Source organism: Ovis aries, chromosome 3 (genome assembly GCF_016772045.2).
Source record: "Ovis aries strain OAR_USU_Benz2616 breed Rambouillet chromosome 3, ARS-UI_Ramb_v3.0, whole genome shotgun sequence".
In the NCBI taxonomy this organism is placed as follows: Eukaryota; Metazoa; Chordata; class Mammalia; order Artiodactyla; family Bovidae; genus Ovis; species Ovis aries.
The window spans coordinates 199,956,789-199,980,770 of NC_056056.1; the positions used below are offsets into that span (position 1 = coordinate 199,956,789).

The 23,982-nt window shown below is 44.2% G+C and overlaps 1 protein-coding gene across 4 annotated transcripts in view; it reads right to left on the reverse strand.

Annotated features, from left to right (window-relative positions):
- Window positions 1-5,820: 5,820 nt before the first annotated feature.
- PTPRO (protein tyrosine phosphatase receptor type O) overlaps window positions 5,821-23,982 on the reverse strand; it is a 268,043-nt gene continuing 249,881 nt past the window's right edge. For 2 of the 4 annotated variants that reach the window (XM_060413365.1, XM_042247492.2), the window contains 4 exons: window positions 21,366-21,520; window positions 15,507-15,642; window positions 9,842-9,962; window positions 5,821-7,434 (listed from right to left, as the gene is read on the reverse strand). In XM_060413365.1, the coding sequence (XP_060269348.1) occupies window positions 9,858-9,962; window positions 15,507-15,642; window positions 21,366-21,520 (396 nt within the window). In that variant the 3' untranslated portion in view covers window positions 5,821-7,434; window positions 9,842-9,857. Of the gene's footprint in view, window positions 8,575-9,841; window positions 9,963-15,506; window positions 15,643-21,365; window positions 21,521-23,982 lie in introns of all 4 variants that reach the window. The other 2 variants (XM_027967840.3, XM_042247491.2) reach the window with 1 other exon arrangement.

Here is a 23,982-nt window from a genome sequence, read left to right on the forward strand (position 1 = left end):
CTTGGGCTTCCCTGGTGGCCCAGCTGGTAAAGAATCTGCCTGCAATGTGGGAGACCTGGGTTTGATCCCTGGGTTGGGAAGATCCCCTGGGGAAGGGAACGGCTCCCCACTCCAGTATTCTGGCCTGGAGAATTCCATGGACTGTATAGTCCACCAGGTCACAAAGAGTTGGACACGACTGAGCGACTTTCATTCACTTCCCTCTCTTACATGAACAAGACAACCAGTTCTCAGAGTGATTCAGTGATGTTCACCAGGGACACCTGTTCACTGTTAGCCCCGCCCAGGTGGGTTTGGGCATTGATGTTTGTAATTACAAATTGACGTTTTTATTTCAGAACAAATAGCTGGCTTTTCAGACAGGATTTTCCTGCCACAGATTTGCACAGGCTCCTTGCACTGCTACTGCAGATTTTTCCACTGAATGTGGACCAAGCCCTGGCATTGCTTTTCTGGGAAACCTGCTTGTGTGGACTTGACAGCAGAGATTCACAGCTGAAAAGCCAGGCCGGGTGGTGCAGGACTCTGATCCAGAGGCTCGGCTCCTGCTGGGCACCACTTGTCTATGGCATGAGGGTCCTCCTTGGGTCACAGCCTGGACCTGTTCTATAACCCAAAGTTTTCCTGACGATTGGGAGTAGGGGGGGAAGGGGGGTGGTTCAGGTGTCACCCTGGGGGCACTGAGCCAGTCCAGCACAGGCACCAGCTTTAGATGCTCTTATCAAATGTATTCGAGAATTTCAAGATGGCCCTTGGAGATAGTAAGTTCACTTGTTTCCCAGAGAGCCATGTAATATATTAAGTCATTCCAGGAATGGTTTTCAGCCCTTTGCACATCATCTATTTGTTGAAGCCCTGAGAAAAAGCTACCATCACTACATCCATTTCACAGATGAGGCCACTGAGTCAAAGCCAGGGGCTGAGTCTCTCTCCAACCACAGTCTGTGGTTCTAACCTGCTTCATCTGCTATACTGCTAGGCCCTGTCCTGTCCGGCTCCCCAAGTTTGCTGATTAAGGGAGAATGTGATTTAGTTGGTTTTGAACATGAAAGAACCCTTCCAAGCCCATTCTGTTGTTTGCATTTGTAAAGGCAATAGTGGTTGCAGCTAACTTTTCTTAGTTGAAACAGCCCGGTAGACTTTTGGGGTTCTTAGAACTGAACAAAATTAGGTTGTGTCAGCTGGCTTTGAGCTCCTTTTCACAGCCCTGGACCCACCGTGACACCCGGGCTCAGCAGCTCCCCATGTGCCAAACTTCATGGCCTCCCTTATATTTGATCTCTCCTTGATGTGGAACCACCCAGGGTCCTATTTTTTTGCTGAAACCCAGGAATCAGAGTCCATAGTCCCAAGTATGGCTGAAAAATTTGAGTGGGTTTCCTACGTAATGGTTTCGTTATGGGGTTTGTTGTTGTTGCTTGGTTGCTAAGTTGTGTCTCTTTGTGACCCTACCAACTGTAACCCACCAGGCTCCTCTGATCATGGGATTTCCCCGGCAAGAATCCTAGAGTGGGTTGCCATTTCCTCCTCCAGAGGATCTTCCTGATCTAAAGGTCAAACCCATGTATCCTGCATTGGCAGGTGGGTTCTTTACCGCTGAGCCACCAGGGAAGCCCTGTTATGGTTTTGGAAAGGGACAAAGAGAGAGAGTACGAGAGCTCTCACTTGGAGGACAACCACTTCTGGAGAAGAGTGCATGTGTTTCCATAGAAAAGTTTATTTATTAAAAGCAGCATCACGTTGTGGTGACCTCTTCCTGAGCCATTATTTGCCTTGTGTGTTACCCTCTCTCTGTTCTGTGTCACATTTAACCTGTCTTCTGCAAATTTTATTGGAGAGTCATACACCACTGCCCTGAGAAACTCCCACCATAACTGAGATGGAACACACTGGAAAAGGTTATCCCTGTGCTGCCATAGGAGTTAAGGGCATGCTGACTACCATAACCGACAATGCTAGAACCTCATGACGACACAGTGGAAACGTGTTGCTGGATCACGTCATGGGCCAGTGCAGGCAGGGACGTCAGGTGTCGCCTCAGGGACGCAGCCTCCTCCACCTTTTTGCCACCACCCTGTCTACCTGCGGGCTTCCCCGGTGGCTCAGTGCTTAAGAGTCTGCCTGCTAAGCAGGAGGTTCAGGTTCAACCTCTGGATTGGGAGGAGCCCCAGAGGAGGAAAAGGCAGCCTGCTCCGGTATTCTTGCCTGGAGAATTCCATGGATGGGAGAGACTGGTGGGCTACAGTCCATGGGGTCGCAGAGTCAGATATGACTGAGCAACTAAACAACTACAAATGTTTATCTGGAGGTGATACGTAAGTGAAGGGAGGGGAGATGGAAGGGGGGAGGCGGGACTTCGCCAGGCTGATTGTCGGGGCCCAGGGGCCAGGGAATAGAGCCTACTACTTCTGCCTTCCTTCCACAGAGCAAAACTGACTTTAAGTGCCTTGGGAATGTGACTCCCAGTATGTTCAATTATGTTTGCAGTGACTGTAAACCCACTTGCTTCTGCTGAAAAACACATGAGCTGGAGCAGTTTGTGGAGTCCTGGAAAGAAATTGTCATTTTGAGAGTCAGCCAGGAAGAAAAGCTTCAGAAGGTGGGTTTGGAGGTTTGGTTACCCATATGTGCCCTGGCGATGAATGGCGTGGGTGTTTTATGAATGCTTGCTGCTTGCAAAGTAGGGTGTACAGCCTTAGCATCCCTTAATGTAGCTCTGTAGTCTTAAATACTTTAGTATGGCAGTCTAGTCTTTCTTGACCCTTCCAGAAAGAAATCATCTGTGCTCTTGGGTCGACAGTTCCTGCTTTATGTATTTCTAGCACATCATCTGCGGGCTTCCCCTGTGGCTCAGCAGTAAAGAATCCATCAGCAATGCAGTTGCCACAGGAGACCTGGGTTCGATCCTTGGGTGGGGAAGACTTCCTGGAGGAGAACATGGCTACCCACTCCAGTATTCTTGCCTGAAGAATCCCCATGGACAGAGGAGCCTTGTGGGCTACAGTCCATAGGATTGCAAAGAGTCGGACATGACTGAAGTCAGCAAGCATACATCACATTATCTGTACTACTCTGTCACCCTTACTTTCCATTCCTACGTCCCCTTGTGTGCCTGCACGCTCAGTCACTCAGTCATGTGTGACCCTTTGCTGCCCTATGGACTGTAGCCTGTCAGTCTCCTCTGTCTATGGGATTTCCCAGGCAAGAATACTGGAGTGGGTAGCCATTTCCTACTTGAGGGGATCTTCCAGACCCAGGGATTGAACCCATGTCTCTTTCTTTACCACCGACTCCACCTGCTAGAATGTAAACTCCTGAAGCAGAGACCTTGTCTCTATAGCACAACCCCAGTCGCTTCCACGGTGCCTAGTGTGGGACGTTGAGTCAACAAATAATTTTCTTTGAGAGCTATACATTTACTGTTTTTTCTCAAATGGAATGTTTTGAAAGTCAGCCTCTGTCAAGGTAACCTGGACAGTGCCCTTTACCAAAATGGGGAAGTGGATTTGGACTTCATGCCTCTCTCCATGAGATGTATAGAGCCAGACACCCTTGTCGTGAATAAGGTCCTTAGATGTGTAAGCAAGAGAAGGAAACCCTTTCTGATGAATGGAGCAATGGGCTGCCCTAGAGATGGCAATTCCAGAAGCACATTGGAAGTGGTTCATAGAAAAGAATTAGCCATCTGCCAGGGATGCGGTGGAGGAGAGTCTGATTTTGAGTAGGAGACTAGGCTGGTTTGCTGATCCAGTATGTTTCTTCCATGAAGAAGAAGCATGTCAGGTCTATGGTGACTGCTGAGTAACAAAAGCCACGAGAACGTGGTGTTTCTGTCCTATGAGCTACTGGGACAAAAGGTACACCGCCATTACTGGTGTACCATTACAGATGTATTGACAACATTTGAGCTACAGAAGTGAAAAATGTAGAAAAACCCTTGTTCCACTTGTCTAATTGCTTTATTAGTGCTTTCAACAGCAACCAAACTGATTCCATAACATATTTTTCCAAGTTAGCCTATAGCAACCATTCATGGTCTGCGTGTGTGCTGGATTGCTCATTCATGTCCAACTCTTTGTGACCCCATGGACAGTAGCCCACTAGGCTCCTCCATCCATGAGATTTTCCAGGCAAGAGTACTGGAGTGGGGTGCCATCGCCTTCTCCAGCTGGATCGCTCAGTCATGTCCAACTCTTTGTGACCCCATGGACTGTAGCCCACCAGGCTCCTCTGTCCATGGGATTCTCCAGGCAAGAATTACTGGAGTGGGTTGCCATTCCCTTCTCTAGATTTGTGCTCTCATGCCTGCCTATTGTAAGTGATCAAAAAATCTTTCTTTGGTTGATTGATCGGTTCATTCAAAGTGATTACAAAAACACATATTTGTTTAATGAATGATTCAAAAAACTAATGACTCATCCTTGACTCCAGGCTGAATGGCCTCAGTCTGTTAAGGTCTGGTAGTCCTGACCTTTGCCTTTGGCGTCGCTCAGGGTTCTGGTAACCCGCCCTGGACAATCTTCAGTTTGCTCAAGTCCTTCATAATACAACTGCCAGAGCTATACATGGCCCTTCATCCTTTACTGAGTGGCCCACCAGGATCAGGTTTTGTGATAAGCATAAGTTGAAACTGAAAACAACAAACAAAAATCCTGCTGTCCCGGAAGGTCAGGAATTAGAGAGATGATGGCTTAAGGTTCCTTCAAATGCATCCAAACAGGAAGGTTAAAAAACCAGAGGTAGAGGTAGGAGTTGGTGTATGTTGGGTTTTTGTTTCTTTCTAACCCCTTTGGCCAAAGTGGATGTTCTATTCAGAGCTGGGTAAGGCCCCTGAGCTCTGAGCCTGTGCCAAGCCCCAGGAGAGTGATCGGTGAGCTAGGAATGCAGCCAGTTAGTTTGAAGCACATTACATCAGACATTTCCCGAGGAGGAAAGGAAGGCCTCCTAGAAAGCAGGGAGGATTTTGGCTCTTAGAGATCGAATTCAGTAACTGCACCTCCTTGGTTGAGAGCCAATCCCCTAGCCAGCAGCTCTCATAAGGTCTGCAAAAAAACTCTCGAAGAAGTCTCCAGCCCCTGCTTTAAATGTTGACACCCCAGCTTTGTTTGAGAGATGTATCACCTTTCTGGGGACAGGGACAGATTTTAGAAAAAGGCGGAGATTATAAAATCTGATTAAAGATTTTATAGGAACTTCAAAAAAAAAAAAAAACCTTACTAAATTTTCTCACTTTAAATTTGAGGGCAGTGTTGACTTTGCAGTGGAAAATGATAAATCCTGGATTAGAACACAGCAAAAGGTTACCATGTTTTACCTTCCTTCCTTTGCAAGTTAAATAAAGCCATATAATGCGTGGTGGTAGTTTATTTGCTAAGTTGTGTCTGACTCTTGCAACCCCGTGGACTGTAGCCTGCCAGGCTCCTCTGTCCTGGGGATTCTCCAGGCAAGAATACTGGAGTGGGTTGCCATTTCGTTCTTCAGGGGATCTTCCCGACCCAGGGATTGAACCTGGGTCTCCTGCATTGCAGGCAGATTCTTTACCAATTGAGCTACAAGGGAAGACTAATATAATATGTAGGTATGGATATATTGGTATTAGATATTAAATTTATACATTAGAGCCTCGAGGTCATTTCTCAATTAACTTCCCAAATTGGCTTTTGCAGCCCAGAAATTTGGTCTCAGTATCATTCAAAGTTAAATATCTTGTTAATCCAAAATTATGCGACTCAGAATATATTTAGAAAGGGAAATCTGTTGCCCAAAAAATACATTTGACACTATTGACTTTTTAAGTAAACTGATGCAGTGCACTTTAGATATGTTTCAAACTTAAAACACCATGATTTTTATTAAGAAATAATTGCCAAATATCTAGGCTTATCACTTAAGGTTAATCTTGAAATCTTATTTCCTCTCCTTTCTCTTCACTTTTCCCCACCCCCTCTGCAAAAAGTTTTATGTCATGTGTTGTAACATAAGTATGTTAGGAAACCGTGGTTTGCAAAGATATTCTCTAAGCTATTTATGTAAAATCAGACTCTTCAGCTCTTTCTAAGCACCATGTAGGCTACTGTGGACCACACGTGCTAATGCCTCCATATTCACTGTGTCGTAGCACTACTCAGATGATTTAAAAACACCTTAGTTAACAACACAGAGGCCCTGACTGCCTCTGCTCTGAATTTTTAAAGTTGAATCCTAGAGTGGAAATTGAGGTGGTTCGAGAATCCCCTAAGGTACAAGAAAGAATAAGATACAAAGCATCTTTGCATGAAATATCATTTCTGATACCTTTTACACCTGTGAAATACAGTGCTTTTAGTAGGCACTTCCACAGTCCATCAGTGGAGACTCAGGACAGATAAATTTCAAAGTCCTCTAATAGGATGAAAATCCAAGTCTTCTGACAGATGGATGCTTTTCCCACCATAAACTTCACAATTTTAGGAGCACTGGTGTACCAGGGGTATGCAGAGTGATGGCTGTGAAAACCCTTGAACGGAGGATCTGGTAAAGCAGCTGGTGTGAGTTTTCCCTGAACCTTCCCTCTATCTCTGGATACTTCATCTTCTCTTTGGGGAAAATTGATCTGGGACTATTTGATCCTTGCTAAGAAGGGGTGCTCAAGACAATCATAAAATATTTACAAAGCGCTTTAAGTTTCAGGGAAGTAAAGTTCCAGTCTGTGAGCATGGGAAATGCACTAGTACCAGCAGGTGTCTTATCAGTTCACCCCAGGGTGCACACTTCACTCCTGACCTGTCTGTGTGCGAACACCTAAGGAAGTCACACATAAACACTTGGTACTTTTTAGTTCCCGGGAATGGAGCAATACATTATTAACATGTCCAAGAAGGGATCTCAGGTGTGGGAGTGAGAAGAGAAGGAGGGGGCAATGGGGAAGTGAGAAGGGGAAGGAGGGGAGTGCAAGTCAAAACTGATAACACCCAGGGAAGCCAAGCTGTTAACCTGCAGGGTCTGGCCCACCTCTGCCCACTCCCCCAGTGATGCCAGCCTGAGACTCTCTGGCCAGGTCTTGCAAAGGATTGTGCCAAGCTCTGCTGTGGCCAGGCCTTCTCAGTGACAAGAGACAGTGGGGTGCAGAGCTGTTCCCTTGGCATCCTTCACCATCACTAAGGTCACTGATCACTTATGAAACTGATATCACCTTCCTGAAGGTTCTCAGGATAAGGGGGAGCCAGGGCGAGGGAAGGATACACAGACAGGGGGACACAGCCTTCTGAAACGCACACAGGACAGTTCGGGAAGCCCGGGCCAGACAGCCAGTTTGTGTTTACTTTCAACTCAAAGTGTTTTCCTTTGTGTATCACCACCTCTTCTTTCTCAGGAAAGTGACACAAAGTAACAGGCTTCAGGATATCATCCGTGTCCATTTTGACAGCAGTTCATGTCACAAGACACCATCATGTACTGTAATTATACAAAATGCAAAGAATAAAGCGTTGCTAGTTACATGGGTTAAAATGAAACTGACAGCCCAAAGGAACACAAAACAGAAAGAGATCTCTGTCGGAATCCAGAGGGACACTTGACAATATTAACCCCCCCCCCAAAATGTAGCCAAATCATTGTCCTAGCATGCTGTAGTTCATTGCCACAACTTCATAAATTCCCAGCTCTTTGGGGGAAAGTGCGTGTTTATAGCTTGCAAAAAAATAGTTTGTACATGTATGCAGGTCAACAGAAAAAAGAATGCAAACTCTAGGCACCAAGACTGCCCCAATAGCAATGGAGTCTAAAGAGTCAGACCTCACAGAGTCTTCTGAATCAGATTTAGTTTGTTGAAAAAGAATCTGGACAGTGATATTAGTCCAAGAGGGCCAAGGAAGAAACACTGAACCATTAACCAGGAAAAAAAAAAAAAAAGAAAAAACTAGAACAATTAAGACTTAAATATTTTTTTCTACTCTACTTTGAAGATGAATTACAGCTTTTCATATTTGGAAAAGATACACGCTTGGTCCGTGAGGAGAACCCCTTTTTCTACCCCCATCTACCCTCCCTGGTCCTAATCAATAGCCTGGGTTGGAGCACAGATATGATTGGTTCAATTTCCTTGAAGCAGAAGTGCTATTTCTTCATGTGTGGCCACGCCCCTTTTAACAATGAGGTATCATGTGACACTAACAATATCTGTTCCTTCTTGGGCTATGAGTTTGATCAACAGTGCAGGCAGAAAACAAGGTAATGTTCTGATAAAATCACACAGGTACAAAAATTATTGCACTTAAAAACAACAACAAAAACCTCAGCCCAACCAGCAAAGGGCCAGTGAAACTCTTCGAAAGTGTTGTGCTGCCTGCCCTCTGCAGAGCATCTGGACCTTTCTGGTGTTTGGTCGAATTTGGTCCATTATTGAATGTCCAGAAGTGAAAGAGTCCAAAAGACACAGTAGGCTCTTTAAGGCTAAGTCTTTCCGGTGCTCATATGAGATAAATTATCTCCTTGGCCACATACTACAAAGTGGGGCTCTTTTTTAGCAAATGGCTAGTAGGGCCCCCCTAAAAAACTCTGGGAGCAAAGGGGGATGGGTACACATCATGTTCTGTCCTGTGAATGAGGGAGAGAGAGAGAGAGAAAGAGAGAAAGAGATGGTAAGTAGCCTGGGAGAGCAAAGCTACTCATCAACAACCCTGTGGCTGGACGTGCTTTCTTTGATCACTTTCTGACTCCATCACTAGCTCTCATTACACTCAACCCCACAGCCCACGAGGATGTGGATTTACCTGGGCATCTTTCTCTGTGCACATCCTCCTTTCTATGGCTCTGAATGCCTTTCCTTCTGCTTGCAAATTTGTCTCTGTCTGTCTTCCCATGGAGAAGTGGGCTACAGTTCATGAGATCTCAAAGAGTCCTTCAGTCATGTCTGAAGCGACTTAGGACACACACGTCTTCTCTTATTTTTTATCCTTCCTGCTTCCTCGTGCTTCCTGTCTCTCTTTGTTGACGGATGTAAAGGACCAATGCTAATCCTATGGTGGTACCCACTGGTCCATATCCTTTCATGTTTCCACAAGGCACCCCTCTCCTTTCTCTCCCTGTCAGTGGTGCCCCCAATACCAATATATTCAGACACATGCCATGCTCTGTTTACCCAATTGAATCTTTTAAGATTATTTGTTACTTTAGGCACAATTATTTGCACCTCCAAAATCTGATCTATGGAGAATGTGAGAGCAAGGTATTGACTGTGGTATAATTTTTTCAGGATGTCCTCAAGTAACTGCTCATATAACAGATGAAATCAAGGCATTTCCAAACTCCGATAACCTGAGACTATTGTCAATATTGTTTTTCTTCTTTGGGAGTGTTGACTTCAGCTCATATTTCCTTTGTAACTCTTTCTATGGCACTTGTAGTCAACAAAATATTTGCATAAAGTATCTAGACAAATAGTGATGGTGGTTTAGTCGCTAAGTCATTTCCCACTCTTTTGTGACCCCATGGACTGTAGCCCACCTGGTCCCTCTGTCCATGGGATTTTTCCAGGCAAGAATACTGGAGTGGGTTGCAAGTAGGGTTGGATGGTAATATCCTGATTGGATCTGCAGGCACAGATTTAATATCAGAGTAATTTAAGCTTTAGGCAGGAGGGAATAGAGCTCCAATCTTTGTGAGTTGCTGAAGCTCCTGCATTGCCATACTCACCAACCAAGGCACACTGAAGCTCTAAGATCTGCTACTGTCTCTTTCCCTATGGCCAACTCTGTGGGGGCAGAGTCAGTGCAAATAGCTGCTGCCGCCTTTGCTTTATCCCATCATATCCTCTCTCACTGTTCTAAGACAGGGTGCCCATGATGGGGTATTCTCTACTTACTTGTTGGGATTCTGAGCTAGGAATTGCTGACATTCTCATAGATGACGTCACTGATACAGAACTGCTGCTTCTTCTTCATCCACATCAGTTGCACACACTGATGGATAAAAATGTACTGCTCCTGGAGCAAAAGATAAAGATGCTTTAGAGCAAGGTATCTTTATGTAACGACCTCCCTGGAGCCAGTGTTTAAGATTCTGTGCTTCAGCTGCAGGGGGCATGGGTTCAATCCCTGGTCAGGGAACTAAGATTCCACATACCACGCGGCAAGGCCAAAACTAAAAAAAGATATGTTTGTGCAAAAAATAATATTTGTAATACTATGGGAGTATTAAATACTATGATGAATGTCAAAGGAAACAATCTTCATTATTTGTAACATACAATTTCAAAACTAGACGATCCAAGAGAATCAACTGTAAAAATATTTTGTTTAATAATAGGATTTAGATTACACTACTTAATGCTAAAGGCAATGAATATTCAATCAGTAAATCATGGGGCTTTTTCAAAAAAAATTGCACATTGCCTCATAATACACTGAAATAAATTCCAAGAAGCTTAATAAATTAAGCCATAAAAATATAAAGGCATATATAGATTAATTCTTCTCTGATTACTTTATGGAAGGGCTTTCTAAATTTTTTTTGGCCATGCCATACCCCATATGGGATCTTAGTTCCTGGACTAGGGATCAAAGCCACACCCCCTGCATCAGAAGCACAGAGTCTTAAACACTGACTTGCTAGGGAGGCCCCTGGGCTTTCTAAACTTTAAACAATGAAATAAATTAGAACAAAGATGTCAAACTGTTGTATGTAAAAAGTAGAAAAAAGAATAACATAAAGGGCAAAATAGAAACTGAGAGGGAAAAATATTTTCAAGAATTATGACAAATGTCAACACCTTTATCTCTGTTTAAAATTCATCCATATCAGTAACATACACACTTAAATTGGCAAATAGATAAAATCTACTAACCACTAAGTAAGTAAGTAAGTGAGTGAAGTCGCTCAGCCATGTCCAACTCTTTGCGACCCCCTGGACTGTAGCCTGCCAAGCTCCTCCATCCATGGGATTCTCCAGGCAAGAATGCTGGAGTGGGTTACCGTTTCCTTCTCCAGGGGATTTTCCCGACCCAGGGATTGAACCCGGGTCTCCCACATTGGAGGCAGACGCTTTAACCTCTGAGCCACTAGACCAAATATTCCTGAAAGGCAGGGCCTGGGTGTTTTTTATTCCTAATACCCAGCACTTTGTTTGTACTTCCTAAATGTTTTTTAAGGTAAACTGAGAAAATATTAAAACATGTACAAAAAATGGCCAATAAAAAAACTGTAAACTAAAACAATTATTTTTTTAAATCTATGAAGTGAGTAAAGTTAAAAAGTAGCATTCAATGATGATTTGAATTTGTTGAACCAGCCATTTTTAACCAGTTGGTGGAGGTACAATTAATAAAATGCTAATAAATGACGTTGTGTGGATGGACAGAAGTAAGAAAGCAGGAAGGAAGTGAGGGAGTATTCAGTCTTTAAAATGAGATTTATAGAGTTTTAGGCAATTTAGGATGATACACATGGCAAAATCTTCAGTGAAAATTCAGAATGCAAAATTATGATATGTCTATAGAGCATATGAGTACAATCACGTGAACGTTATACTTGACTAAGGCCGAGATGTTGTTATTGCTGTTGTTCAGTTGCTAAGTCGTGTCTGACTCTCTGTGGCCCCGTGGACTGCAGCATGCCAGTCTTCCCTGTCCTTCACTATCTCCCGGAGTGTGCTCGGATTCATGTTCATTGAGTCAGTGATGCCATCTAACCATCTCATCTTCCACCAGCCCCGTCTCCTTCTGCCTTTAATCTTTCCGAATACCAAAATGTTGACAGTAGCTATCTTTATCCCATTTCCTTTTCCCTATTTCCCAGACTTTCTCTCTAAGTAATACCATTAAAAATGATCTTTAAATAAGAACCAGTTAAAATATCCGCAGGATTTTAAGGAGTCTCTTGTTTGACAACTTCATGCAAATGATGAGGCTAAAGACTTCAGACTTCCTTGGCTTTGACTCACATGTATTTTTTTTTTTTAAGTTGGGAGAAAATATATTCCCTTATTTCATGACAATATCACATCAGTAACTGAGCTTCCCTTTCTCACTATGACATATCCCTCCACAGTCTCCGGTGTTGAGTCAAGCACAGGGCATTGATAAGGGCAGAGAATGCCTGGTTTCTCAACCCATAATGACACAGTGGTAAAACTTTGTGTCAAATAAATAAATAAAGTACTTAGGCCACAGGAAAAGTAAACAAAAGACTATTAACAGACACATATCTGAGAGTTCAGGAGAAATCTAAGCTGCCAGTCAGGAGGCCTGGAGGCTCAAAGCAAGGCCCTACCTAGCTGACCTCCAGAGAAAGCCTGTGAGAGGAAAATGAAAGAAAACTTTGATAAAAACAGAAGAGAGCCCAGGAAAGGTGAAGGCCATCCACACTTTATAGTTTCAAAGCACTTATCTTGATGGTATCGGTTCATCGGATGCATACTTTACAACAAACAATTCGTGAATGTCCTTTGCATTTTATAGATGAGAAATGGGAACTTCAAAAAACATTAAAAAATTTTTTTTAAACTTTTTTAAATGGGCTACAATCCATGGGGTCATAAAGAGTTGGACATGACTGAAAGAGCACATAACTGGATTTATGTGTGCTGATTCGCTTCAGTTGCGTCCAACTCTTTGTGAACCCATGCACTGTAATCCACCAGGTTCCTCAGTTCATAGGATTCTCCAGGCAAGAATCCTGGAGTGGGTTGCCATTCCCTCCTCCAGGGGATCTTTCCGACGCTGGGACTGAACCTGAGACTCCTAAACGTCTCCTGCATTGGCAGTTGGGTTCTTTACCACTAGCATCACCTGGGAAGCCCCAGTGTGATAATTTTGGAAGTACAGGAAATTTATTTAGTTATACACGCATCTATGTCTTTTATTTTAGATTCTTTTTCTTATAGGTTATTACAAGATATTGAGCAGAGTTCCCTGTGCTATTCGCAGGGTTCTTGTCGGTTACCTATTTTATAGGTCTGTGTGTATCTGTTCATCCGAATGGGGGCTGTGAGAGGTGAAGTGAGTTGTGCGGTGGTCAAGCTGGGACTCAGGCCTCTCGTAGAGTCTGATCTGACCACCCTGCTCTCTGCTCTCATGTAGGGACCCACACGGTACATCTGCTCAGGTGAGAAAGAGGAGGAGGGTTCATCACGATACAGCCCATGCAGCAGGCACTTGACACGTGCATCTGAGGACATGGCCAAATTAATCAGTGAATTCTGCTCTTTGTAGAGGGGTTGGGGTGATGGGCCATCAAGAGGACCTAGAAAAATCAGAAACTAGCCTGGGAGGTAACCTGTATACAGCACTGTGGTTTCTGTATTTACATAGACTCAGCTGGAGAATTACTCTGGCCTCTTGAAAACCATTAGTGTCAAAGAAGCGCTTTGGGATGCTGAAGGAAAATAATTGTTGACTCAGCTCTTTTTATTTATTACCATCAGTAAACTAGGAGGCTGCAGAAATGTGGCATGAATGAGCTCAAGGAGCATGTTAGGAAAAATCCTAACATTCAAGTTACAGGCTGAACCACAAAGAGCATAGGAATGAGGGAAAACAGAGGTAAGTCAATGGACAAGATGTTCCAGACATGACTAATGACGAAGTTGACATAAACAAACAACTTGAGCTAGAGAGGATCCCAGCAAAATCCTGAGGGAACTTGAGAGTGGACTGGAACAGCTGGGAAAAATAAGTGACCCGTGGTGACCTCTGCCTCTTCTGCAGACCTTGAATTTTCCCATGTGAGTTCAGGGAAGGGATATCATACTTTAAAAAGACCATCTTCCCTGGAGATGTCAACCTACAATACTACCATAAACAAAGCAGCAATCAAAATTTGAGGAAAGAAAGTTAGGGAGGGAATCGGACTTTTTCTCAGCTGTGCAGAAAGGCACATGGTGCTGTCCTCGTCTCATGTCCACACCTGAAGAAGGATAATGATGCTGGAAACCAGATAGAGGGTCTGCCATGTGAAGGTAGTTTTTAAAAAGGGATTAAGATCCTGTTGCTGGGAAGTTGAAAGCTAACAGGCTATAATCACAGTCTATAAAATTATAAAAGGTATAAATTAAGTCAATGAGGGCAGACAATTCATCAAATCCAAAATACTTAAAATAAGGATTGGCCCTTTGAAGCTTGGGGATTAATATACATAACAGGGAATTTTAATCACATAGTAGGATATGGATTTATGGAAGTGAAAACCAAAAATATGGATGGACTCATAAAGCAATGTTTAATTACTAGGTAGTTGGGCTTGTCTGGGAAACCGGGACATTTTTAAACTTATGATAACAAGGTGATGTTCATGTCCCCATGGCAGTAAATTAGAAGGCAACCGGGCTGGGATATGAGTGATCTCGAGGAGGACACGAATAGATGTCTTGTTTCCTAATCATCCCTGAGGCAGCTGAACGTGAATGAGTTACTGTTTCTAAAGTGCTATGATGTTGCTATAGCTCAGAAATAAACACATTGGAATGAATGGCTGTGCAGAACCTTGGCCAGATGGGAAAGGGCAAGGAAAGGGAGAAAACCGGAAGCATTGAGACAGGAGCCAGGACAGCAGGCTTTTGCGCTGCACTGACATCTAGTGGTGGTTGGAGGGAAAAGCAGAGGGAAGAGGTAGGCAGGCTTTAATCCCTTGGGAACTGAAATCAGCGGTCAGGCCAGGTTATATTCTATTCCGCAAGTGTTCCTCCCACACACACTCCTCGAGGAGGAGGATTATTATTGTTCGCCTGAAGCTAAGAAGTTGCGAGTACGGCTGGGTGACTAAGATTACCAAGAAGCTATTTTGCTCTGGTTTGGGGCACACACAAGTGTACACCCACGGATGCTCAGAGGCTGTGCTGCTGTGTGCGGGCACCGGGCGGGGCTGCCATTCCAGCCTGAGTGCATTTCAAAGGCTTCACGGGAGGAAGGGGCTTGGGAGAAGAGGCGGCCCCGGGAGGGGGGCAGGTAGCACTGATGGCTATTTCTGGAGATGCCTCTGTGTTGTTACAATAAGGAATCCATTCATTTAGCTCAAGGAGACTGTCTGTGTTGGTGGATGAAGGGCTGGAAACCCTTAAAATCATAAAGATTTTTATCTCATCAGAAAGCACATGTGCAACACATATTATCCTCACAAGTGAACAGAGTCACATGAAGGGCAAACCAATGACAAACTTACAGAATTGAGTCTAGCATTTTAAATAGAAATTAAATCACACCAATTCCAAAGTCTCCACTTGGTGGCATTTCCCCAGATGGCTGTTACCCTCACTGAACTCTCGGTCTGTTCAAAGAGGTTTTATTCCATTATAGATACATCCATGTGCTCTGGCTTACTGGAGGGCATAGGACACCAGTAAAAGTGTAGACACTATATACCGAATGGTTATGTTTCTTTTATACCTTGGAGCAGTTTGAATGTGCACAGTAAGAAACTAGGAACAGCAAATGCAAAAAAACATTTTGAGACAATGGTTTTGAAATATGGGATTGAATAGTGGGAAGTTTTTCAGTCAAGTCCCAATTTAAAAATGCCTATGATTCAGTTCCTACCTCGGTCTGTACCATAGACATCCGGTATGACCGCATTTCTGACACCAGCCCCAGGATGTCGACAAACTCATGATCCCGAATGTGCTGCAAGAGCCTGTCCAGGGCGATGAACGTTCCCGTCCGACCGACTCCAGCACTGAAAAAGAGGTTCCGATATCACGACACTTACAGACTGCCCTTCTACACTGTTGGAGGGGGACCCCGGTGGCTCAGAAGGTTAAAGCATCTGCCTGCAATGCAGGAGACCTGGGTTCAACCCCTGGGTCAGGAAGATCCCGGGGCGAAGGAAATGGCAACCCACTCCAGTATTCTTGCCTGGAGAATCCCATGAACGGAGGAACCTGGTGGGCTATAGTCCACGGGGTCACAAAGAGTCAGACACAACTGAACAACTTCAGTTTCACTTTCACTTTCTACATTGTTGGAAACAAATAAGTGTAAAATCCACCAAAACTATACGTACCATCATTGAGAAGAGAAGACGAAATTGACATTTCCCAACTGATTTTTTTAAAAAAATAATCGTATTTATTGATTTTGGCTATAAACTAGGTCTTCATTGCTGCACCGGTTTTTCTCTGGATGTCTTGGCTACTCTCTAGTTGTGGTTTGACAGCTTCTCATTGTGGTGGCTTCTTCTGTTGTGGAGCAAGGGCTCTAGGGTACACCAGCTTTCATAGTTGCAGTTCCCAGGCTCTAGAACCCAGGCTTAATAGTTGTGGCTCATGATCTTACTTGCTCCTCAGCATACGGAATTTTCCTGGATCAGGGATCAAGCTCATGTCTCCTGCATTCCCACGCAGATTCTTTACCACTGAGCCACCAGGGACGCCCTTATTTTTAAAAAACTCTTTATTTTATATTGGAGTATAGCCGATTAACAATGTTGTGATAGTTTCAGGTGCCCAGCAATGGGACTCAGCCATACATATACATGTATCCATTCTCCTCCAAACTCCCCTTCTCATTTGAGCTTCTGCATAACATTGAGCAGAGCTCCACGTGCTATACAGTAGGACCTTGTTGGTTATCTGTTTTAAATATTGCAGTGTGTACATGCCCATCCCAAACTCCCTTGCCCTCGAGCTGTTCCTTGTCGGCATCCTTCCCCCTTGGCAACCATGAATTCTCTAAGTCTGTGAGTCAATTTCTGTTTTGTAAATAGTATCGTATGACATTCTTTATAGGAGGAATCTAAAAAGAAGTGATACAAGTGAACTTATTTACCTCCCTGATGTTTATATGCAGTCCTGGTTGGTGTGTCTCCTAATATTACAGGTTTATCGCTGCTCCCTCCCTTAGACTGCTGTGGGTCTGCCTTGGCCACCCCTGGCCCTCCTGTCCCTGGGCTCTCTATTCCTTAGGAAAGTGAGGATTCATATGGAACCTGCTGGAACCAGCAGGAACCAGGCAAGAATCAGCCCTCAAGGAGATGATCTTGTTGTTGTTTAGTTGCTAAGTCATGTCCAACTCTTTTGCAACCCCATGGACTGTAGCCCGCCAGGCTCCTCTGTCCATGGGATTTCCCAGATAAGAATACTGAAGTGGGTGGTTGTTTCTTCCTCCAGAACATCTTCCCGACCCAGGGATTGAACCCATGTGTCCTGGTTTGGCAGGTGGGTTCTTTACCACTGAGCCACCAGGGAAGCCCAAGAAGCTGATACATGTAAACAATTCCAGCCTTCTGAGGAGCCTCAGAGTTAAACCCTCCTGTCCAACTTTAAAGTCGAGCTGAGATGCCCGCACTCCAGATCTAGCGCGGGGGCCATCCAGCCCTAGGTCAAGTTTACTGTCTCAGACCTTCCTTAGGGCGTGTGTGCCCTGCTAGTGGGTGCTGGTCTGCTTCAGGCACCCAGGGATCTTTGAGGTAATTGCCTCAAAATCAGCTTTAATATTTGGATCCAGTATCTTTCAGTCCCCAAGTCCCAGCACTCTGAGTATAGAGGGAAGTGGAGTGATTCAGGCGAACCAGTTCATCACCACAGTCCCCAGTGTCACAGAAAAACTCAGCTCTCCTTTCTTCCAATCACTCATGGGATGAAGTGCCAGCTGACTCTGAACTCTGAATTATGAGGAAATACGAGAAAAAGAAAGGGCTTCTCTGGTGGCTCAGATGGTAAAGAATTCACCTGCTAAGGCAGGAGATGCAGGTTCGATCCTGGGTCAGGAGGATTCCCCTGGAGAAGGAAACGGCAACCCACTCTAGTATTCTTGTGGGAAAGTCCATGGATAGAGGAGCCTGGTGGGCTATAGTCTATGGGGGTCGCAAAGAGCTGGACACGACTCACAACATATGTACATGCACTCAGGAGAAAAGGGAATGAAAAGCAATCAAAAGCAATCTGCTTGTGAGATTTGCTGGGAGAGAAATCCAACATGAAAAACCACAAATTCAGAGCCCTGATTTGCTTTTTCTACCAGGCAACTCTTCCCTCTTATCTTCTCACGTAGACTGTTTCTGGGCCTGGGTGAACACTCATGAAGCCACATCCAGAACTGTACCCACTCTGCGTGAAAGGAGGCCACGTGTTTGACAAGGGTTGAGCAGCTTTATTTTCCGCTCTTGGAAGGAAGCATGTTGAGACTAGGTAACCTCATTCTGTGAAGCAAAGCTTTTTGGCCTGGGAATGACTGCCAGCAAGTGCAGCCTCCCTAGTCAGAAACTTGGTAGGTTACGGGGCATTTTTCTTTCCAGGGAGACACATACTATCACTATCACCCCCCAACCCCCACCCCTCCACCTGACACACACACACACACACTCACACACTCACACACTTAGTCATTCTAGCTCACAAGGCAAAAAATGCTAGATCCAGGCTTCAGTTCAGTTCAGTTCAGTTCAGTCGCTCAGTCGTGTCCGACTCTTTGCGACCCCATGAATCGCAGCACGCCAGGTCTCCCTGTCCATCACCATCTCCTGGAGTTCACCCAGACTCATGTCCATTGAGTCTGTGATGCCATCCAGCCATCTCATCCTCTGTCGTCCCCTTCTCCTCCTGCCCCCAATCCCTCCCAGGATCAGAGTCTTTTCCAATGAGTCAACTCTTCCCATGAGGTAGCCAAATTACTGGAGTTTCAGCTTTAGCATCATTCCTTCCAAAGAAATCCCAGGGCTGATCTCCTTCAGAATGGACTGGTTGGATCTCCTTGTAGTCCAGGGGACTCTCAAGAGTCTTCTCCAACACCACAGTTCAAAAGCATCAATTCTTCGGCATTCAGCCTTCTTCACAGTCCAACTCTCATATCCATACATGACCACTGGAAAAACCATAGCCTTGACTAGACGGACCTTAGTCAGCAAAGTAATGTCTCTGCTTTTGAATATACTATCTAGGTTGGTCATAACTTTTCTTCCAAGGAGTAAGCATCTTTTAATTTCATGGCTGCAGTCACCATCTGCAGTGATTTTGGAGACCCCCAAAATAAAGTCTGACACTGTTTCTACTGTTTCCCACCTATTTCCCATGAAGTGATGGGACCGGATGCCATGATCTTTGTTTTCTGAATGTTGAGCTTTAAGCCAACTTTTTCACTCTCCTCTTTCACTTTCATCAAGAGGCTTTTTAGTTCTTCTTCACCTTCTGCCATAAGGGTGGTGTCATCTGCATATCTGAGGACTGGAATGCAAAGTAGGAAGTCAAGAAACATCTGGAGTAACAGGCAAATTTGGTCTTGGAATGTGGAATGAAGCAGGGCAAAGACTAATAGAGTTTTGCCAAGAAAATGCACTGGTCATAGCAAACACCCTCTTCCAACAACACCAGAGAAGACTCTCCACATGGACCGAAATCAGACTGATTATATTCTTTGCAGCCAAAGATGGAGAAGCTCTATATAGTCAACAAAAACAAGACCGGGAGCTGACTGTGGCTCAGATCATGAACCCCTTATTACCAAATTCAGACTCAAATTGAAGAAAGTAGGGAAAATCGCTAGACCATTCAGGTATGACCTAAATCAAATCCCTTATGATTATACAGTGGAAGTGAGAAATAGATTTAAGGGCCTAGATCTGATAGATAGAGTGCCTGATGAACTATGGAATGAGGTTCATGACATTGTACAAGAGACAGGGATCAAGACCATCCCCATGGAAAAGAAATGCAAAAAACCAAAATGGCAGTCTGAGGAGGCCTTACAAATAGCTGTGAAAAGAAGAGAAGCGAAAAGCAAAGGAGAAAAGGAAAGATATAAGCATCTGAATGCAGATTTCCAAAAAATAGCAAGAAGAGATAAAGCCTTCTTCAGCGATCAATGCAAAGAAGTAGATGAAAACAACAGAATGGGAAAGACTAGAGATCTCTTTAAGAAAATTAGAGACACCAAGGGAACATTTCATGCAAAGATGGGCTCGACAGAAATGGTATGGACCTAACAGAAGCAGAAGATATTAAGAAGAGGTGGCAAGAATACACAGAAGAACTGTACAAAAAAGATCTTCACGACCTGGATAATCACGATGGTGTGATCACTAATCTAGAGCCAGGCATCTTGGAATGTGAAGTCAAGTGGGCCTTAGGAAGCATCACTACAAACAAAGCTAGTGGAGGTGATGGAATTCCAGTTGAGCTGTTTCAAATCCTGAAAGATGATGCTGTGAAAGTGCTGCACTCAATATGCCAGCAAATTTGGAAAACTCAGCAGTGACCACAGGACTGGAAAAGGTCAGTTTTCATTCCAATCCCAAAGAAAGGCAATGCAAAAGAATGCTCAAACTGCCACACAATTGCACTCATCTCACATGCTAGTAAAGTAATGCTCAAAATTCTCCAAGCCAGGCTTCAGTAATACGTGAACCGTGAACTCCCTGATGTTCAAGCTGGATTTAGAAAAGGCAGAGGAACCAGAGATCAAATAGCCAACATCCGCTGGATCACCAAAAAAGCAAGAGAGTTCCAGAAAAACATCTATTTCTGCTTTCTTGACTATGCCAAAGCCCTTGACTGTGTGGATCACAATAAACTGTGGAAAATTCTGAAAGAGATGGGAATACCAGACCACCTAACCTGCCTCTTGAGAAATCTGTATGCAGGTCAGGAAGCAACAGTTAGAACTGGACATGGAACAACAGATGGTTTCCAGATAGGAAAAGGAGTACATCAAGGCTGTATATTGTCACCCTGCTTATTTAACTTCTATGCAGAGTACATCATGAGAAATGCTGGACTGGAAGAAACACAAGCTGGAATCAAGATTGCCAGGAGAAATATCAATAACCTCAGATATGCAGATGACACCACCCTTATGGCAGATCCAGGCTTATTGGCTACCAAAGCCTCCTCTGACATCTTTATCTCATTGCTACCTCTGATAAACAATGTTTTTGTTGTTTTTTAGTTGCTAAGTTGTATATGCCTCTTTTGTGACCCCATGAACTACAGCCTGCCGGGCTCCTCTGTCCATGGAATTTTCCAGGCAAGAATACTGGAGTGGGTTGCCATTTCCTTCCCCAGGGGCTCTTCCCAACTCAGGGATCAAATTTGCGTCTCCTGCATTGGCAGGTGTGTTCTTTACTTCTGAGCCACCTGAGAAGCCCTAAGATAGCCATATTATATGTAAATCATGTGTTTAGTAAGACTTCATTCATCATAATTTTTTAAATGTTTTAAAATTATTTTTTTTAACTGGAGGATAATTGCAATATTGTGATGGTTTTTGCCATACATCAACATGAACCAGCCACAGGTATACATGTGTCTCCCCCATCTTGAATGCCCCTCTCACCTCCCTCACCACCATTTAAATTTTTAAAAAGTATAACTCATTGACCAGTTAATTCAATCTGATCAGAGATTTACGGAATGATGGGCAATTCCCTCCATGATTTCTAACAGCCAGCACCTTTGAGGAGGTTACCTGCAGTGCACGATCATGGGGCCTTTGCTCTTCATAGCCTGCTGTCGGACCTTGTGTACAAACTGCAGGATGCTTTCTGCAGCATTGGCTGTGGGCACCCCGTGATCGGGCCACGCAGTGTAGTTAAAATGCATCACATCCTGCATCTCGTCAGCCTTTGGGAGAAAAACAAGCATTAATCTCTCAGTCCACAGTCAGGATGGCTCAGGCCTCCATGGCAGCTCTTGAGTGATGGGAAGGCTGCATTCCACTCCCAGTCAGCACACCTCCCTTTCTAGCTCTCAGCAATGTGTCTGGCTCAAAGCAGGCCCTGAGAAAAACAAATACTAATTGTATAAAGTTTCAAACAGTAGGATAAATAGGCTAATCCATGCCTGGGTCATGGTAAGAGCTTAAGCAAATCAGGGTTTGCATCCTCGTTCTGCCATTCAGAAGTTACATCAGTTCTGGGCAATGAATTAAACACTGGAAGATGCGGTTGGTGGCCAGCTTGGGTCTGCTTGGCCGGTGATCTATTTTGTCTTCCTGGTGCTGCTAGAAGCATCTGGCTGCAGCCCCATCCCTCACAGCTGTCTCCCACTAAAGGGAACTGCCTGCTGGAAAGTGCCTAAGAGATCAGGTTCCCAGGCTGAGGGCAGACCACAGTGATTGAGTGATGGATGTTGTTATTATTCAGTCACTAAGTTTGACTCTTTGCGACCCCATGGACCACAGCATGCCAGGCTCTCCAGTTCTTCACTCTCTCCTGGAGTTTGCTCAAACTCATGTCCATGGAGTCAATGATACTATGTAACCATCTCATCCTCTGCCGCCCCCTTTCCCTTTTGTGATTGATAAGTAAGTAATAAGTGTTAGTTGCTGAGCCCTGTCCAACTCTTTGCGACCCTGTGGTCTGCAGTCCACCAGGCTCCTCTGTCCATCAGATTTTCCAGGCAAAGATACTGGAGTGGGTCACCATTTCCTTCTCCAGGGGATCTTCCCAACCCAGGGATCAAACCCGGGTCTCCTGCACTGCAGGCCAATTCTTTATCGACTGAGCCACCAGGGAAGCCCCTTTGTGATGGATGCTGCTGCTGCGGAGTCACTTCAGTCATGTCCGACTCTGTGCGACCCCATAGACGGCAACTCACCAGACTCCCCCGTCCCTGGGATTCTCCAGGCAAGAACACTGGAGTGGGTTGCCATTTCCTTCTCCAATGCATGAAGGTGAAAACTGAAGTGAAGTCGCTCAGTCGTGTCCGACTCTTAGCGACCCCATGGACTGCAGCCTATCAGGCTCCTCCACCAGGGAGCAAAATGTCAGGCTAAGACAACTCTCTTGTCTTCTCCTGCTTCCCTTTTCTTGTATGGATTTCACCCAATACGACACTTTCAAAAAACCCTATGTATGACAATCCCTGTCTTGGGTTCTGATACTAGGGGACCTAACACAAGATGCACTCACTGAACACCAGTGTTCTCTTACTTGAAGAGGGTCTCATAATACTTTTAACAAGGGTTGTTGTGAGAATTAAGTGTGAACATGTCTGTGAAGGGTGGTTTCTGTTAGATAGCCTCGTCACTACTGCTACATAATTACTACCACTTGTTCTCATCCAGCTCAATGCATATCTTTTCTTAAAATTGTTATTATTTTTAAACATTCTCCTTTTATTTATTTATCTTTTTGGCCGAGTTGGGCAGTGTGCAGGACCTTAGTTCCCCGGCCAGGTATAGAAGCTGTGCCCCCGCAGTAGAAGCACAGAGTCTTAACCTGCTGGACCACCAGGGAAGTCCGCAGCACAGCGCGTTTCGGTGAGTGGTTCTGGGAATCACAAAAAATGGATATTTTCTATATTTTCCTATTCATATGAGCCCATACATCAAACATATTATTATTCTCTCTGACCTGAGTAAATAACAACTAGGATATATGTCCTTCAAGAATTACTTGCTTTAGCCCCCTACTACCTTATAAGCATACAGTTTTATTCTGCTCTTATCAACTACCAGAAATATTCCAAATCCAAGCCTCACAAAGATCTAATGCATCCTTCATCTCCCAGACTTGCTAAGACTCTTGAATCCATTCAGGAGATGGAATATTATATTGTAATTTGGAAGAATTTGTCTGGATATAAAGTTTAGGTTTTCAGGTATTAAAGAGAAATGCATTTCAAAGAGTCTGTGGTCTTGGGTGAGGTAAAATCACAAAAATAAATAAGAATAAATAAAATATAATATTTGTGTATATATATATATATATATATATATATATATATATATCAGCACTTCAACTAGACCCACTGTCTCTTTGGCCTAAGGCCATACATCCCCAGCCACATTCAATGCCTCCCTCTCTGCACAGGTTCAAGGACTTTGTCTTGGATACACGAAGCATGAAATCTGCAAAGACGCTGGCTAGCTTCACTGCTGTCTTCAGGAAGTATGGCAAGAAAGTAACTCAAGCAGAATAAATTGTGCAGAATGAATGAATTACTCAACACCAGGAGGATTTAAGGATATTTCATCACCACATATCTGTGGTTGCCCAGAAAAGTTCATGCAAATGCTTCTTTCAAATGAGGATCATAGACTGAGCACAAGACTTGTACATGGTGGGCTATGCATGCACATA